Source organism: Eumetopias jubatus, unplaced genomic scaffold (genome assembly GCF_037043125.1).
Source record: "Eumetopias jubatus isolate StellerSeaLion01/CBP00866 unplaced genomic scaffold, mEumJub1_p1.0 scaffold_3, whole genome shotgun sequence".
Lineage (NCBI taxonomy): Eukaryota > Metazoa > Chordata > Mammalia > Carnivora > Otariidae > Eumetopias > Eumetopias jubatus.
Window position 1 is genome coordinate 34,977,563 of NW_028274809.1, and position 14,949 is coordinate 34,992,511.

Sequence of the window (14,949 nt, forward strand, 5' to 3'; positions counted from 1 at the left end):
TGGAGCTGGCCGATTTATCTCTAATTCCAGGTTGGTCAGTTAACAAGTATTTCTTACCTCTTTGACAGAGTAAACCAGTATTTATCACTTTTTATAATCTGTGGGTTATATTTGGATCTTGGGTTACTTGGGTCTAACTAGTGAACTACTAGCCTCTTTCCTCTATAAATATGCTGTACTGGTCCACACTACATTTTATCATTTATTGTAAATAATCATTGTCTTCTGTAGCTCTCAGAGTTGAAATGTATTAGAGTTCAGGTATCCTAGTAGATCCTTGTTTCTACAATGTAGGTATCTCAAAATGAGAATTTTTTTACCCCCCAAATCACCACCACCACCACCACCACCACCACCTGTAAAAGAACACTTCTCTCCAATAGAAAACTGTTTATTTGCTGTTTTTACATGTGATGCCCATAGGAGTTGACTTTGTGAAAGAGGGAACTGTAGCCTAATAGTTTTTCATTTTTTAATGTATTGTTACTGTGGAACCTTTAAACTAATTAATAAAATACAGCAAATAGTTTTAAAATAGATTATATATTTTTACTTAAGACCAAACATGTATGAAGCAGTTACCTTACACCTTAAGGAAGTCTCTTGCTCTTTGGTGCATTAGAAATTTGAGCATGCTCAGTAAGAATCTAAATCTACCTTCTGCCCATTTGTTCACATTGACCTTAACTTCATTTATCAATGTTGCATGTGCATGATCTAGGGACCCAAAGGAGTTGGTGCTGTTTTACAGAGATCCTGTGAATGATGTAGCCTTCGCTTTTCATTGTCTATCTCTTTATGTTATCCCTGAGATAGTTAAAAGGCATAAAACATAAGTATGTGAATAGATGTCACACCCAGAGTTGGCCTAAATTGAATAACAGCCTGTTTCTCAACATTCCTGATGACTAAACGAGCCACTTGATATATCTACCACCACTGTTAGAATGTTGGATTATTTGTGCTAAGTGTAGTACTGTGTTATGATAATTAAGACTTGATAAAATTCTAGAGTGTGGGATTAGGTTGAAACACTTCTTCCAGTTCATTAGAAGTCATACACTTTGAAAAAGGAACCAAAATAGTAGTTCTTTTAAAATATCCTATTAAGGGGTGCCTGGCTGTCTCAGTTGGTAGAGCATGCAACTCTTGATCTCGGGGTTGTGAGTTCAAGCCCCACACTGGGTGTAGAGATCACTTAAAAATAAAATCCTTAAAAAAATAAATAAAATATCTAAGTTAATAGTAAAATATCACATTTTAATATCTCTTATCACTGGTAAAAATTTCAGTTTGTGAGCGTGGGGTATCACCACAAGGAAAGAGGAATAAGTTCCATCAGTGTGTTTGAAATTTCTCAAAAATTACTTTGACTTTTAATCTGGATTAATTGTATCATTAAATCAGTATTAGTAGGAGCCAAATTTATAAGGAAAGGCAGACTGAATAGAAAAGTTCATTAAAGGGGTGTGTGGTGGCTCAGTCGGTTGAGCACCTGACTCCTGATTTTGGCTCAGGTCATGATCTCAAGGTCCTGGGCACAAGCTCTGTATCAGGCTCCCCATTTAGTGGGGGGTCTGCTTGTCTCCCTCTCCTTCTGCCTCTCCCTCCACTTGCACTCTCTCTCTCTCAAATAAATAAATCTTTATAAAGAATCAAAGTAAGGTCATTAAAGATCCTTTTTGGTTATCTTCCCTATAGATCATGAGAAGTAGTATCACCCAGGGAGAAAATTAGAAAGGAAAAAAGTTGATTCCTTAAGGATTTTTAAATAGAAGGAAGGAAATTACTAAAACCTATGAAAAGTTTTAGTAAATCTGAAGTCAGCTGGAGCTTTTGTATTGACATTAATATGTGGCCTATTAAAAGAATTTTCTAGTATGATGGTTTTAAATCAGTTTACAGTTAAAATTATATTTGTTTTATGTTGAAATTGAAGGGAGAATATAAGCGCATCACCTACCCTTACCCTGATGGTCAAGTAACGTCTTGTTTGTGACTTTTAAAGTTGGATTTAAAATTATTGCTAACCTGAGGACATCGCCTGTATTTAAAGTATAGTCAGTGTCCCACTGTATTGAAACAACATTTCTTAGTATATAAAATATCAGTAGATTCTCTTGCATGGTGGCTTTTATGTTATCATCTCTTTTATGGCCATATTGCTTGGGCATCAGACCTGCATGAGGCAAGATTTAGACACTAGCACTAAGTCTCTCAAGTCTCCTTTCCTCAGTATATATCTATATCTGATGATACATTTCTATTCACTCCAGTTTTATATTACTGATACCAATTGTGGACCAGTAAATATCTTTTCTTGGGCATTTCGGAGTTCTTTATAGTAACTGTAAATTGCTAAGATGATACCATATGAATATAATTTAAAGTTTCATTTTGAGTTACATTATATACTATTTTGAAGAAGGGGTTGAGAGAAGTGGTGTCAGCTGCATTTTCATATGGCTTTGCATGATGGTTGAAGATTATTAAACTGCTAGATGTAATAACATGCATTTTGCTTTAAAGATAGCCTATTTCATTCTTCTTTTGAAGCAAGGAAATAACTAATCCATATGAGAAAATATATCTAAGAAAATATTTTTTATTTTTCCAAGTACTATGTCAAATAAAGATTGTGTTTAAATATTTTATGTATATTTTACTTAGATAACCTGTATCTCAAAGTAATATTTGTTTAGAAATTCTTTCCTAATATTTTACCTTAACTGTAATGTTGATATCTGTATGTAGATTCAGATTAAACTTTCATGCAGTCTGGCAAACATCCATAATAATGTAGCAAACTTTCATTTGAAACTTTCGTTTCAAAAGAAGCAAATATATTACTTTCCGAGAGAGTTGATCATACTTTCAGTAAGAGAATTAGGCTTTCTGGAAAACTCAAATTGAATATATTAGATAAGCTTTTCCCCTTCTAACAAAAATCCCAAGATAAGGATTATCTCATTAACTGCAGTTTCTGCAGAAAACATAATGGGACATCGTAGTATTTTGTGATTATGACAATAATACATCTCAAGATGAAAAATCTAAATTATTACAGCTACATAATATAGAGAGTAAAAATCCTTCTTAATTATCCCTACTAGTTACTTTCTGATAATCAAATGTTTTCTTCACATTAATTGGTCAAGAAAATACGGAAACCAGTGAGTAGATATCCCCATAAGACAAAATATAAGTATGAAATTACTGGAAACAATGTACAGTTTTTTGAGTAAGAAAATAAAGTAATTCCACGTTAAACGTTTTAAAGCCATGTAGAAGCACTTAGCTGTTGAGTTAATGTAAAATTGTACTGCCCTTAAAAAGGGTTTGGCTTGTAGGGATAATGAATTTGGCATTATTCTGGGTGACTGCAATCAGAAGGGAGTCTCTTTTGTACAGTCTGTTTTATGGTGGGCTAAGGAAGATATGAGGAAAAATTTTTGATTTTTTTTTTAAACAGATATGATCACCTCAAATAGACAAGGGTATATTATAAAGATTTGTAATGAAATGTATTTTACCTAAAGTTGTTTTATAGGCCTAAATATTGAGATACTAAGTTTGTTTGTGGATAGTCTTACAGAAGCTGGACTAATGAAAGCTGAACGAACACAGTGAATAACATATTAGAATTCTGTGTAGATTAAGCTTTCTTCCCCTAAATTACTTAGGGGAAGCGTTGACAACAGGGCCATTGCCAAACTGCAGCAAACATTACCCAAGAGATAAGGTCAGTTGAGTTTTTATTCACAGTTCCTTCTTTTTTAATTTAGCTATTGCTGAGTCTGTCTGATTTGTTTTTTAGGTGCTGAGGGTGTAAATGGAGAAGAGTCGGTAAACCTAAATGATGCAGATGAAGGATTTTCATCAGGGGCTTCCCTCAGCAGTCAGCCAATTGGGACCAAACCATCCTCCTCTTCTCAGAGGGGAAGCTTAAGGAAAGTAGCAACTGGGCGTTCAGCTAAGGATAAAGAAACAGCCTCTGTCATCAAATCCAGTGAGAGCCCTCGAGATTCAGTCATTCGCAGGCAGTATGTACAGCAACCAACTGATCTTAGTGTAGATTCAATTGAGCTGACACCGATGAAGAAACACCTGAGCCTGCCTGCTGGCCAGGTGGTGCCAAAAACCAATAGTATAAGTCTAATCCGGACAGCCAGTGCTTCCTCAAGCAAATCATTTGACTATGTAAATGGCAGTCAAGCAAGTACCAGCATTGGGGTTGGCACTGAGGGAGTTACTAATTTAGCAGCTAACAATGTTAATCGATACTCAACTATCAGTCTACAGGAAGACCGGCTAGGTCAAGCTGGAGAAGGTAAAGAGCTCCTCAGCCCAGGAGCTCCCTTAACCAAGCAGTCTCGATCCCCAAGTTTCAATATGCAGCTAATATCCCAGGTGTAGTTCTGACATCCTCTCTCATCTTTCTGCTTACCCTTTAAACTGAACATTTCATTGTATAAGAAGACACTTCATCCCACATTGTGAAAATATTGGTCATCGTAATCAGATTTGATTTAGTTTAGGTATCTTCATACTGTATTTTGTATGGAAACAGCAATAAGGTTTTCTTTTTCCTCCTTCCTATATCTTCTCTTCACCTTATTCCTTGTAAATGTGTTTGTGAAGCAGTATAAAATGTATGCATTTTCCATGCCTTCCTTTCTCCTTGGGTGATGTGCAATTCGTCGTAGGCTGATCGGTCCCATTTCAACACTGTGAGACTGAGGATATGTTAGAGGAAATGGTGTATATGATCCCTATGAAATGATTCTTTGGCTTTTGTTTTTTTAAAAAAAAAAAAAAACGGGTTTGTTCTCATAATCTATAGAACTATGGAGATTACTGGATCATATTTTTTTCTCTTTTAACCAGGAGTGCCTCAGAGATTCTGCTATGACTTTGGACTTCTCTGAGTCTGTGCAATCATTTTCTTGAGAAGCATGGGGGAAGGTGGTAGACTGCTGCACTTTTCCATTAAAATAGGGTGGTTCTTTTCCCCCCCATCTCCTTTATTTCAAGGACACAAATGTTCAGTTACTGAGGCATTTAAATCAAGTTGTGGCCCCCTCCTTTGGAGGGCAGGGCTCAAAGTTGTTTGTGTAATTGATAATGCACTTTCTCAATGGCTCTACAGTCATTATTAACATGTCTTCCCTCCTCCCCACAAGGACATAGGTCATTTCTGTCCTTAAAGTTTAAACAACTAACAAATCAGAGAATCCAAGGGGCATGTTCTATTTCCCAGGAATGATCGACACTTTGGTGCTGGGGTTTTGTGGGGGGGGAGGGGGCGGTTTTTGTTTAGCTTGTGTGGGACTGTGTGTGTGAGGGGAAGTTTTGATAGGTTTTTTTCTTTTCCTTTGTGAGCTGATGATGACTGAAGTAGAACAAGTACGTCTTCAGGTAAAGAGAGGGATTTCTCAACCCACTTTCTGTGATGTTAGACTATTGGAGAAACCCTTTCAGCTGCTTTCTAGATGTACCTAAATTCAGTCAGATATTTTGGATTAAGAAACCTGAAGTCCTGATAGATCATATACTCCAAGGAAATACATCAGGGACAGATAATTGGCTGAAAACACTGATGCTTCAACATGACACATTTTTATAGAACATTTCTACCAGGGGGTACTGACTTGATTTCTCCTACAAGGACCACACTGCCTTTGTGTTTAATGTAATGCAATTTGTGTACCTTCTAATCATATATCTGCAAAAGTTTCTCATTTTTATAAAACTCTGAAATCATGCCAGTAAGCTAGATGTTGAATGTATGTGAGTAGCATTTGGTAACTGCTAAGAGGCTACAAAAACGCATTATTAGTAAAAAAAAATTTTTTAGTTCTGATTTGGTTGGGTAAGATTTCAGTATAAGTTCTTTTGGGTCTCAGGCTCTAATGCTTGATTGAAAAAAAAGAAAATATATTAGTTTTTGGAAATCAGTGTATTGTGACTTGAACTGCTATGCGTTATCCTTCCACAAAATACATCAGAGATATTAGTACTTTGTACATTTAGACATTTTTATTTTATTGTGAAAGAAAAATATACTGAATTTATAGAAAGCAAGTATTCTAATTAACAAAGTTTAAAATATTATCTCTATCAATTAAAATCACAATAGATTTTGATAAATAAAGTAACCAGAAAAATGCCTCTTGTTTTTTTCCACATCTGAAAACCTCCCCACTCCTCCTCTTATTTTATTGTAAGAGGGTTTGTTTTGTTTTGGAGGGGATTTTCTTTAGAATCTTTATAAGAACAATGAGATGCTTGTTTGAATTTGGTGGTCTGTAACACTTCTCAGCTCATAGAAAATGGAAAACTAGAACCTGAACTGGTACAACTAGTACCACTACTAGAACATTGCCAAAGTCTGGGATAAAAGTAAAAGTTTAGAAATAGAAATGTATTGGGTGTGCGTGTGTGGTGTGTATATGTATATATCACAAAGACATATGTTAGATGTCCCTTTTAATTTAAGGGATGTCAGATAAATGAGTTTGAAAGCGCCAAAATAAATGAGGTCTAGAGATCTATAACATACCAAGGAAAGCAAAGTTTCAGGTAGGAAAAGAAAAGAGCATTGTTCTTACCAAGGGATAAAATCTTGGCCATGGCTGGAGGTCATTCACTTTATGGCAGAAATGCCTGGTTCATTTAGGAGGCTGGCAGGTTGTTTTGAATTCAACAGGTTGTGTGTTTATTGGCATTTAAATCTAGCATGACTTAGTTAAAGCACACACAAAACCCAAAAAAAAACCCCAAATAATACCAAATTACAGCAAAAGCTGTAATAAATATAATAAATCTCCCTTTTGTTAAAAATCTTGAAAAGTTGGTTTTGGAAGTTAGAGGATTTCATTTATCTGTGTGTATATACATACATATTCTGTATGTATACATACCCATTAATGTTTCATAACCCTGTAACATTTTGTTCTTTTAAGTTATGTGATTTGGCCTTAATGAAGAAACATTTCATTTAGCTCAAACTGTGCATTCAGGGTCTTAGAACAGATTTCCTGTGCAAGATATAATTAAAATTTAGCTTAATAAATCATAAGTCAAATTTTCTAAGAGATTTTTTAATATTTATTTGCATTATTGTCATTTAATTCAAAATAGTTTTCAGATATACAACAGCTGTTACAAATATATACCAGCAATATTCATACTTTATTCTTTAACAACCTGTTGTTTTATACTTATTACCTTTCATAAGAAAAGGTCTTTCCCTCTGGAAAAGCTCATTACAGAGAAAATATTTGTTTTCTATAATAAATCAATTGGATTGATGCCATCTATGCCAGGTTGGATTAAGAAATACAAAGAAATATCTGAAGCGTTTGGTAACTCTTCTCTGTTATATTAATTTTAAATTATGTTACTAGAAATCAACCTAAAATGTAGAGTGTGAAAAGCTAACTTAGCAGTAAGATTTTTAAATATAAAAATATTTTGAGAAGCTGGAGGGAGAAGTGTATAATTTAAAATCCTGACCTCTGCCACCACTCTTATTCTCCCAGTTACTCTTCTGTGCCTGTTTATTATAGAGTCAGAATTTTTGTGCTAGACAAGACCCTATAAATAATCTAGCTAGTCACGCAGTGCCCCCTCCCCAAATATCTATCCTCAGGAAACTGAGGCTCAAAAGGTTGTGACATGATCAAAGTCACATAACTAAGAAGCAGAGCCAGAATATAACTCCTGTCTCCCGTCAAATGCATATTAACACCCCACTGCCTCCCTGTACTCATACTATGGTAAATGTGGTACGTAACACTCTCCATTTCTGCAGTTTCTTTACAGTTCTGGTCTAGTAGTTGGTGAATACAGCACATTAAAAAAAGTACTTAATCCAGAAAAAATGTAGAGTAATAAACATAGATGGGGAAGTGTTGGAAATGTAGGTATCTATACCACAGATGTAAGGATAGATACATTTTTCTTATTCTAATTTATGCCTTACTATTTTCTGCCACATAACAGTTGTATGCTGCCATTTTGTAGTTGATTATATTTCTGGGGATTTATTTAAATGCAAAAATAAACCCAAAGAAATGGCTTTGATCAGTGTTTCTAGCTATTTTAAAGTAACTGAATCCGCCAGCTTTCACAGTCACCTAGGTAGCAAGTTAATTGTGTTGCACAATGGAGTATTTGCAAAGTAAAGATTAAATAAATTTTATTCCATTGATTTCTAATGTTGAAAAAAATTGAACCTTACTTGTGCTTTAGAATAGATAGATAACAAGCAATATTTCCTTATGTGGTTGATAACAGTTTATAGAGTAAAGCTTTGATTCCATAATGGAATGGTGACCATTATGTCATTTAAAGTGTATATACCATATAAAATGTCTTAAATGCGGTAGTCTCAGCTATATAAGCTCAATATTTCCAATGTATATTCTCAAATTCCACTTAGTAGCTTTAAATTAATTGTAACTATTTATTAGACACTGGAATACTGAGAATATTTCTTTCAGAATTTTTTTTTGCACTATTTTTGTGAGTATTTTAATGAAGTGGGGTGTTTCTGCTACCTCACTTTGTGAGGTTTCTATGGGTCCATTTTTGAGTACTTTAGTTGACAGTCAGTTGTCTTATTTAATTCTCTGCATGTTCATTTGTAAATTTAAAAAATTAGTATCTGTTGTTAGGGGGTAGTATACTGTTTATATAAACACTGGCAAGGAGGAGCTCTCCATTTCTGATATTGGATTACAAAGTAAGTTTTTGTTTTAATCAGTATTTCAGTTATGTATTTGTTTTTCAGGTTAAAAATGTTTAATAGGTCATACCAGTGGTCAGAAAATCTAAGAATTTTAGAGCAACTTTTCTATACTATGGCTGTATTAAAGTCTGAATATGAAACTTTTTATCTTTGAAATTGAATGATTATTGTCATGTTTCAAACCACTAAGTTGGTTGAGACACTTATTTGTAATACTTTAATTTTTTTAAAGTGCTTTCTAGAAACAAGTTATTTGAAAACCTACTAGAAATTGATAAACTCTCAAAAATTAGAATATTTGCCAGGTTATAAGATGGAATGCAGTGTAAAATTGTTAACAGTGCTAATAAAGTCATGAGTCCCCAGACTGGTACAATTTTCCATTTCCAGGGTGGTCATGTTGATACTATAAGGCATAGATTTTAGTATTACCTGCATTGTGTGTGTACCTAATGGGTATATCATATTGGCACTGAATATACATAGGATAGTAATATTCATAATGTCAACCAATGTGCACTTAAACTATATTAGATTTTTGGCAGTGCCAGAAATCTGTATGGTGATCCTGCCATTAGAATTAGAGGAGTCCTCATCACCCAACCTTCCCCTACCCGTGTAGGCACATTGCTTCTAAACCTGTCCACACAACTACAGACTTTTGGAAACTTCAATCGCTTCAGTATTTCTTAACCACTAGTCACATGAGAAATATACACAAGAGCAAACAGATAGAAGTTAGCAGAAAGCTGGGAATGATGTGAAATAACTGGCAGCATAGTACAGAAATGTAGGTTCTATGTTTTACTTTGGATCTTGAGAAAATGTTTACAATTTAAGGCACATTCATATGTCTGCTATTATGCTATTAAAGATTTTACAAAAAGATAGAATTAAGTGTAGCTTACAGTATATATGAGTCTTTTTTTTATAATTGTGTATCTGGAGGTAGGTTCAATAAGGAAATTTTTATTTTGAAAGAGAAATGAATTGGACAATCCATCTGCAACTACAGAATTGATATCAAACTGGTTTGCTGTATTTGAGTGTCAACAGGTCAGTGTTAATTGTATCAGAGGAAATTCTTTACAACTTTGTTGATTATAAAATTTACCAAAGAAAATGTCTCAACCAAATAGAATTTTTAAAGTTCCTAACTGTGAAGGAATGAGGTCCCTTTACCATAAAGAATTGCTTTCTAGCCCTGGGGGAAATAAATACTATAAGATTCTTTGATCTGCAACATAGGTATACAGTTCCTACAGGATTCCATTTGAGGTTTTCTTATGTCAACATTTTACACCTCCAACAAAAGTACCAGTTAAGAAGGCCAAATATTATTCCTTAATGGCACATTTTCATGTCTCCTTAACTCAAATTAAGGATTCTACTTCTCAGTATTGAATAAAAAAGAGGGGAAACTCCTAAAATTGGTATATTGTATGATATCATGGATTTTTAAAAAATAAAATTGAGGGGGGTGTTATGGAAATGCACCTCTTAAGTAATGGCAATTATTTCCAGTAAGTATGATATTGGCTAAAATGGTATGTTTTAATATAATTTATGTACATGATTACTCTGGGTATTTTTTTCTTTGCAGAAAACAGCTAAAATACTCATTTTTTAAATGTATAGACCAATAAAATCTAATGGATTTACTTTAACGATTTCTTTGGGAAAAACACAAAATGTATATTAACTAATGTTGCAAACAGGTTTTGTGTATTTTTTTTCATATCAGGTGGTAGTTAAAAGGTAATGAATATATTGATCAGCTATCTTGGAAAGAGAAGATTGGCTAACAATTAACTAATGTAGGTTTTGGATTTTTTTTTTTTTTTTAAGTTTTATCATCCAGACTGAATTGAGAGATAAGCTCAATGTTCCATGTGTTGTTTAAAAATATTTGTGGGGTGCCTGGCTGGCTCGGTCCTTAGAGCATGCGACTCTTGTATGTTGTAAGTTCGAACCCCATGTTGGGTGTAGAGATTACTTAAAATCTATTAAAAAATGAATAAATAAATATTTGTAATAAGTTCAGCTACTTTACAGTGAATCTTTTTGATTCTCATTCTAAAAATTATGCTGACTTTATATTCATTGTAACTGGTTAAGAGAAATCTTTTTTTTTGGTGCAAAGATTATTTTCCCATTATTTTTCTCATTAATAATTTGGCTCTTCTTAGTTACAATTTCTGACGGTTTTTGTTATAGCATTATGTAGTCTGATCTCTGTTACAGGTAAACAGGAGATAGCCCACTTTCACATGTTTGCTTCATAAAAGGATATGGAATGTATAGATCAGCTCTTTTTTTTTAGACCAGCATCAACCTGCAGCTTGGTATAAATTTCCCAAGTATTCAGAGAATCGTGCTGGTGAAAATTGAAATAGGATAGGCATGAAGAAAATATTCCTATTGACTGACGTCCCTTCAACTTAGGACTAGTGAAAACTTTCATTTTTTCAGAGCTGAAGAAAAAAACGCACATTTAAGATCATATTTATTGGTGCATGTAAGCCATTATCTTAACTGTCTTACTGAATTGGTTAATGCTGTTGATTGTTGAAATGTGAAACATAGTCACTGTTGACCTTGTAAATATCTGCCAGAGATGAAAAACTATTTTAATTTATTGTAAATAAAGATGTATAAAATTCATTATCAGTCTGCAATGCAGAAACATATCTAAGATGTTAAATATTGTGTTTCTTGAGAGTTGTGTAATTTTCCCCTAGATGTATCTAGTTACATTAAGAATGTAAATTTTCTTTTGTACAGTATAAAAATACAGCTTTATTTGGCTTTTGACCGGATTCCCTTCAGTTAATTTTATATCTTACCTAAATTTTATACAGCCCTTCGTTGTATTTTTTTTTCAAAGCATGCCATTTTACTTATGTATGTCTGAACTTTTTATTTACAGGAACCCTATTAAGGCAATCATAGAACTAATTAAAGCTGTATATAAAATTACACATACTACCATAAAATAATAAATAACATGAAGGCAGAAGTGAAATTAATACATAAAATATGTGCCATACGTTTCTGTATGTTACTGTTGAGATACAAATTTATCTCTGAACTTTAAAACAGCCAAATGTAAAGAGATTAATTACATGACCTTCAGAATCCTTAATATAAAACAAATCAGTTTCTCAGGTGAAGCACAACTGTTTCTAAAACTGAAATGTTAGAAAATTTTCTCTCCTAAGGTCCTTATAAAGAGGAGCCAGCATTACTACTGTCATTTACACTCTCTTCAGCAATGGATGAAAGTGCCTGTTTCCCTGTACTCTTACCAGTAGTTAGTTCTCTAGTCAGTAAACTTTTTGGTCTTTCCCACATTGTGTTTTCTAAAGATATACTTTAGTCTTCTCTCAGAATATGGGTTGAATGAAGACCGTAGCCCCAGGCCCTCTTTTCTTTTCTTTACATGTACTTTCTAAAAAAGTCTCAGGCCTTCCCCCGCCCCCATAGCTATTATTCCTTTTTATGGACCAAGGCTTTATTCTCCCTTTTATTTCAGATCCAAGCAATATAAAATGCATTTTTAAAAAATTTTATTATGTTGTTAATCACCATACCTTACATCATTAGTTTTTGATGTAGTGTTCCATGATTCATTGTTTGCGTGTAACACCCAGTGCTCCATTCAATATGTGTCCTCTTTAATACCCATCACCAGGCTAACCCATCCCCCCACCCCCCTCCCCTAGAACCCTCAGTTTGTTTCTCAGAGTCATGCATTTTTTAAAATATCTTTTTATTATGTCTTGATCCAAAATTGCTGATAAAGATTAGCAGTTCCAGAAGAGAATGGCTTAAGGCAACTCATGAAGCCTGGCTTAATTTGTTTTTGCCTTGACTCTGGATGTGCATTAGTTAGGATGAGATTCACCAGTTTGAATTTTTTGAAGTTTCCATTTTTTCCTTTTATTAAAAATGTAATATTTGTTCATTTTGAAAACCTTAGAAAATAGAGGGCAAATACAAAGGGAAAATCCACTTTAAGGTATTGTAATAAAATAGTAAATATTAAGATAGTAGAGACACTGTCCTGCTAACATATACAACTGTGGTCAAGGTCACAATTTATGGTCCAGAGAGTCGTCTTTATCTGAATTAAACAATAACATTTACTGGGTTCTAGGACATCCCAAGCACCATTCTAACCACTTTATGCAATAGTTCAATAATACAATAGTCTCCGATAAGTACCATTATTCTCCTTTTATAAGAAAAGGAAGGTTCATCTGTCTAAGGTCACAGAGCTATTATCTTAACTGTCTTACTGTAAGTGGTACAGCTAGGATTGAACCAAACACTCAGGCTCATGCACTTGTGCACTCAACTATCATAAGATGCTGTTTCATACAGTATTGATTATTCTCAACTACTGGTAAACGTGTCCTATCCCCACAAGGCCAAGTATAGGGGATGGGAAGGAAGGGGAGATTGGATCTCAGTACAGCTAGATTACTAATAGGCAAATTAAACCCATGAAAGATAAGCCCTAATAACCTAGGAATGCACAATTATAAATTATCTCCATGTATGGTTCCAATTGTGTACTATCCTTAATTGTGTACCATTCTCAAGAGAAAAAACATAGTCTTTCTGTGGTTTATATGAGGAACCTAAGTTGAGAAAACCTGGTTTAGAGTATAGTAAAGCAGAGAAAGCTCTCAGAAAAGTTAAAAATATTTTACTGACCCTTACCCCCATCCCTCCCCTGCAAAAAATGTTGCCAGGTAGCTTGGGAGGAAATCAGAATTTTGTTGGACTGACTTATGATTTAATATTGTTTTGAACAACACAGGAGAGGGTACAAATACAGTCGTCTGTGTTTAGGGTTTCTAAAGGTCTAAATCTGGCCCTGGGTCCTAATCCAAATAAGATGGATAATAGTCCGAAGTTAAAGCCCTAGTTTTCTTCAAATGTTACATCATAAAGGGGTGGGGCTTGGGGCGCCTGGGTGGCTCAGTCGTTAAACGTCTGCCTTCAGCTCAGGTAATGATCCCAGGGTCCTGGGATCGAGCCCCGCATCGGGCTCCCTGCTCAGCAGGAAGCCTGCTTCTCCCTCTCCCACTCTCCCTACTTGTGTTCCCTCTCTCACTGTCTCTCTCTGTCAAATAAATAAATTCTTAAAAAAAAGGGGGGTCTCACTTCTATAACTCTTGAAGGACCAGTTTTGGCACTTTAACAATGCTTTTTTAATACACATTAGGAATGAAAACAATTATTTTATGGCCAGGTCATGCTACCCAATACAAGCTTAAGTTCTGAATCGTATAATTTAAAAAGCAATTCAAAAATATTTTTTATTCTCTCCAATCAATATTCAGCAGGAAATATCCCCATTTCCTCAAAGAAAATCAATTTTAAGAAATCTATAGAAATTTGGGGCACCTGGGTGGCTCAGTCAGTTGAGCGTCTGCCTTTGATTTGGGTTGTGGTCCCAGGGTCCTGGGATCAAGCCCCACGTCGGGCTCCCTGCTCAGTGGGGAGCCCGCTTCTCCCTCTCCCTCTGTCCCCCGGCTTGTGCTCTCTCTCTCTCTCTCACTATCTCAAATAAAATCTAATAAAAAAATCAATAGAAATTTACTAACAACTATTATAAATAATGGCTTTATGTACACAGCAAAACTTTCTGTATTGCAGATTATATTCTAAGGCTCATTTCCGAAAGTTTAAATTATTATGTATTTTTTAAGGAGAAGCTGCCAAATCTTTCATTACTAATTTGTGCCTTATTTTTTTAAAAAGATTTTATTTATTTATTTTGATAAATAAGGGGGAGTGGGAGAGGGAGAAGCAGGCTTCCCGCTGAGCAGATAGCCCGATGCAGGGCTCGATCCCAGGACCCTGGGATCATGACCTGAGCTGAAGGCAGATGCTTAACGACTGAGCCACCCAGGCGCCCCTACTTTGTGCCTTATGAGGGCCTCATCATCCCTGGTATGAGAAAATCCTGGAGATAAAATAGGATTTCACTACTGTATTCTCTTTTTTTCCTAAGTGTTCAGATAGAAGTAATTACTTTCTCCTGAGCAAGATTGAAATCAAATTGGTATCTTAAAACCTCTGGGCAGATATTATTTGCTGAGGCATTTGCCACTGCCATTCTAGATCTATCATACCCTTAGCAAGTATGTGTTTTATGCATAGCATCTAGGTGATTTCAC

General features: G+C 34.7%; 1 protein-coding gene across 4 annotated transcripts in view; it reads left to right on the forward strand.

Moving 5' to 3' along the window:
* The window catches only part of HYCC2 (hyccin PI4KA lipid kinase complex subunit 2), a 78,995-nt gene extending 71,748 nt beyond the window's left edge, over positions 1–7,247 (forward strand). For all 4 annotated transcript variants that reach the window (XM_028123039.2, XM_028123037.2, XM_028123030.2 and 1 more), the window contains one exon: positions 3,818–7,247. In XM_028123039.2, the coding sequence (XP_027978840.1) occupies positions 3,818–4,416 (599 nt within the window). In that variant the 3' untranslated portion in view covers positions 4,417–7,247. The remainder of the gene's footprint in view (positions 1–3,817) is intronic.
* The last annotated feature ends 7,702 nt before the right edge of the window (positions 7,248–14,949 follow it).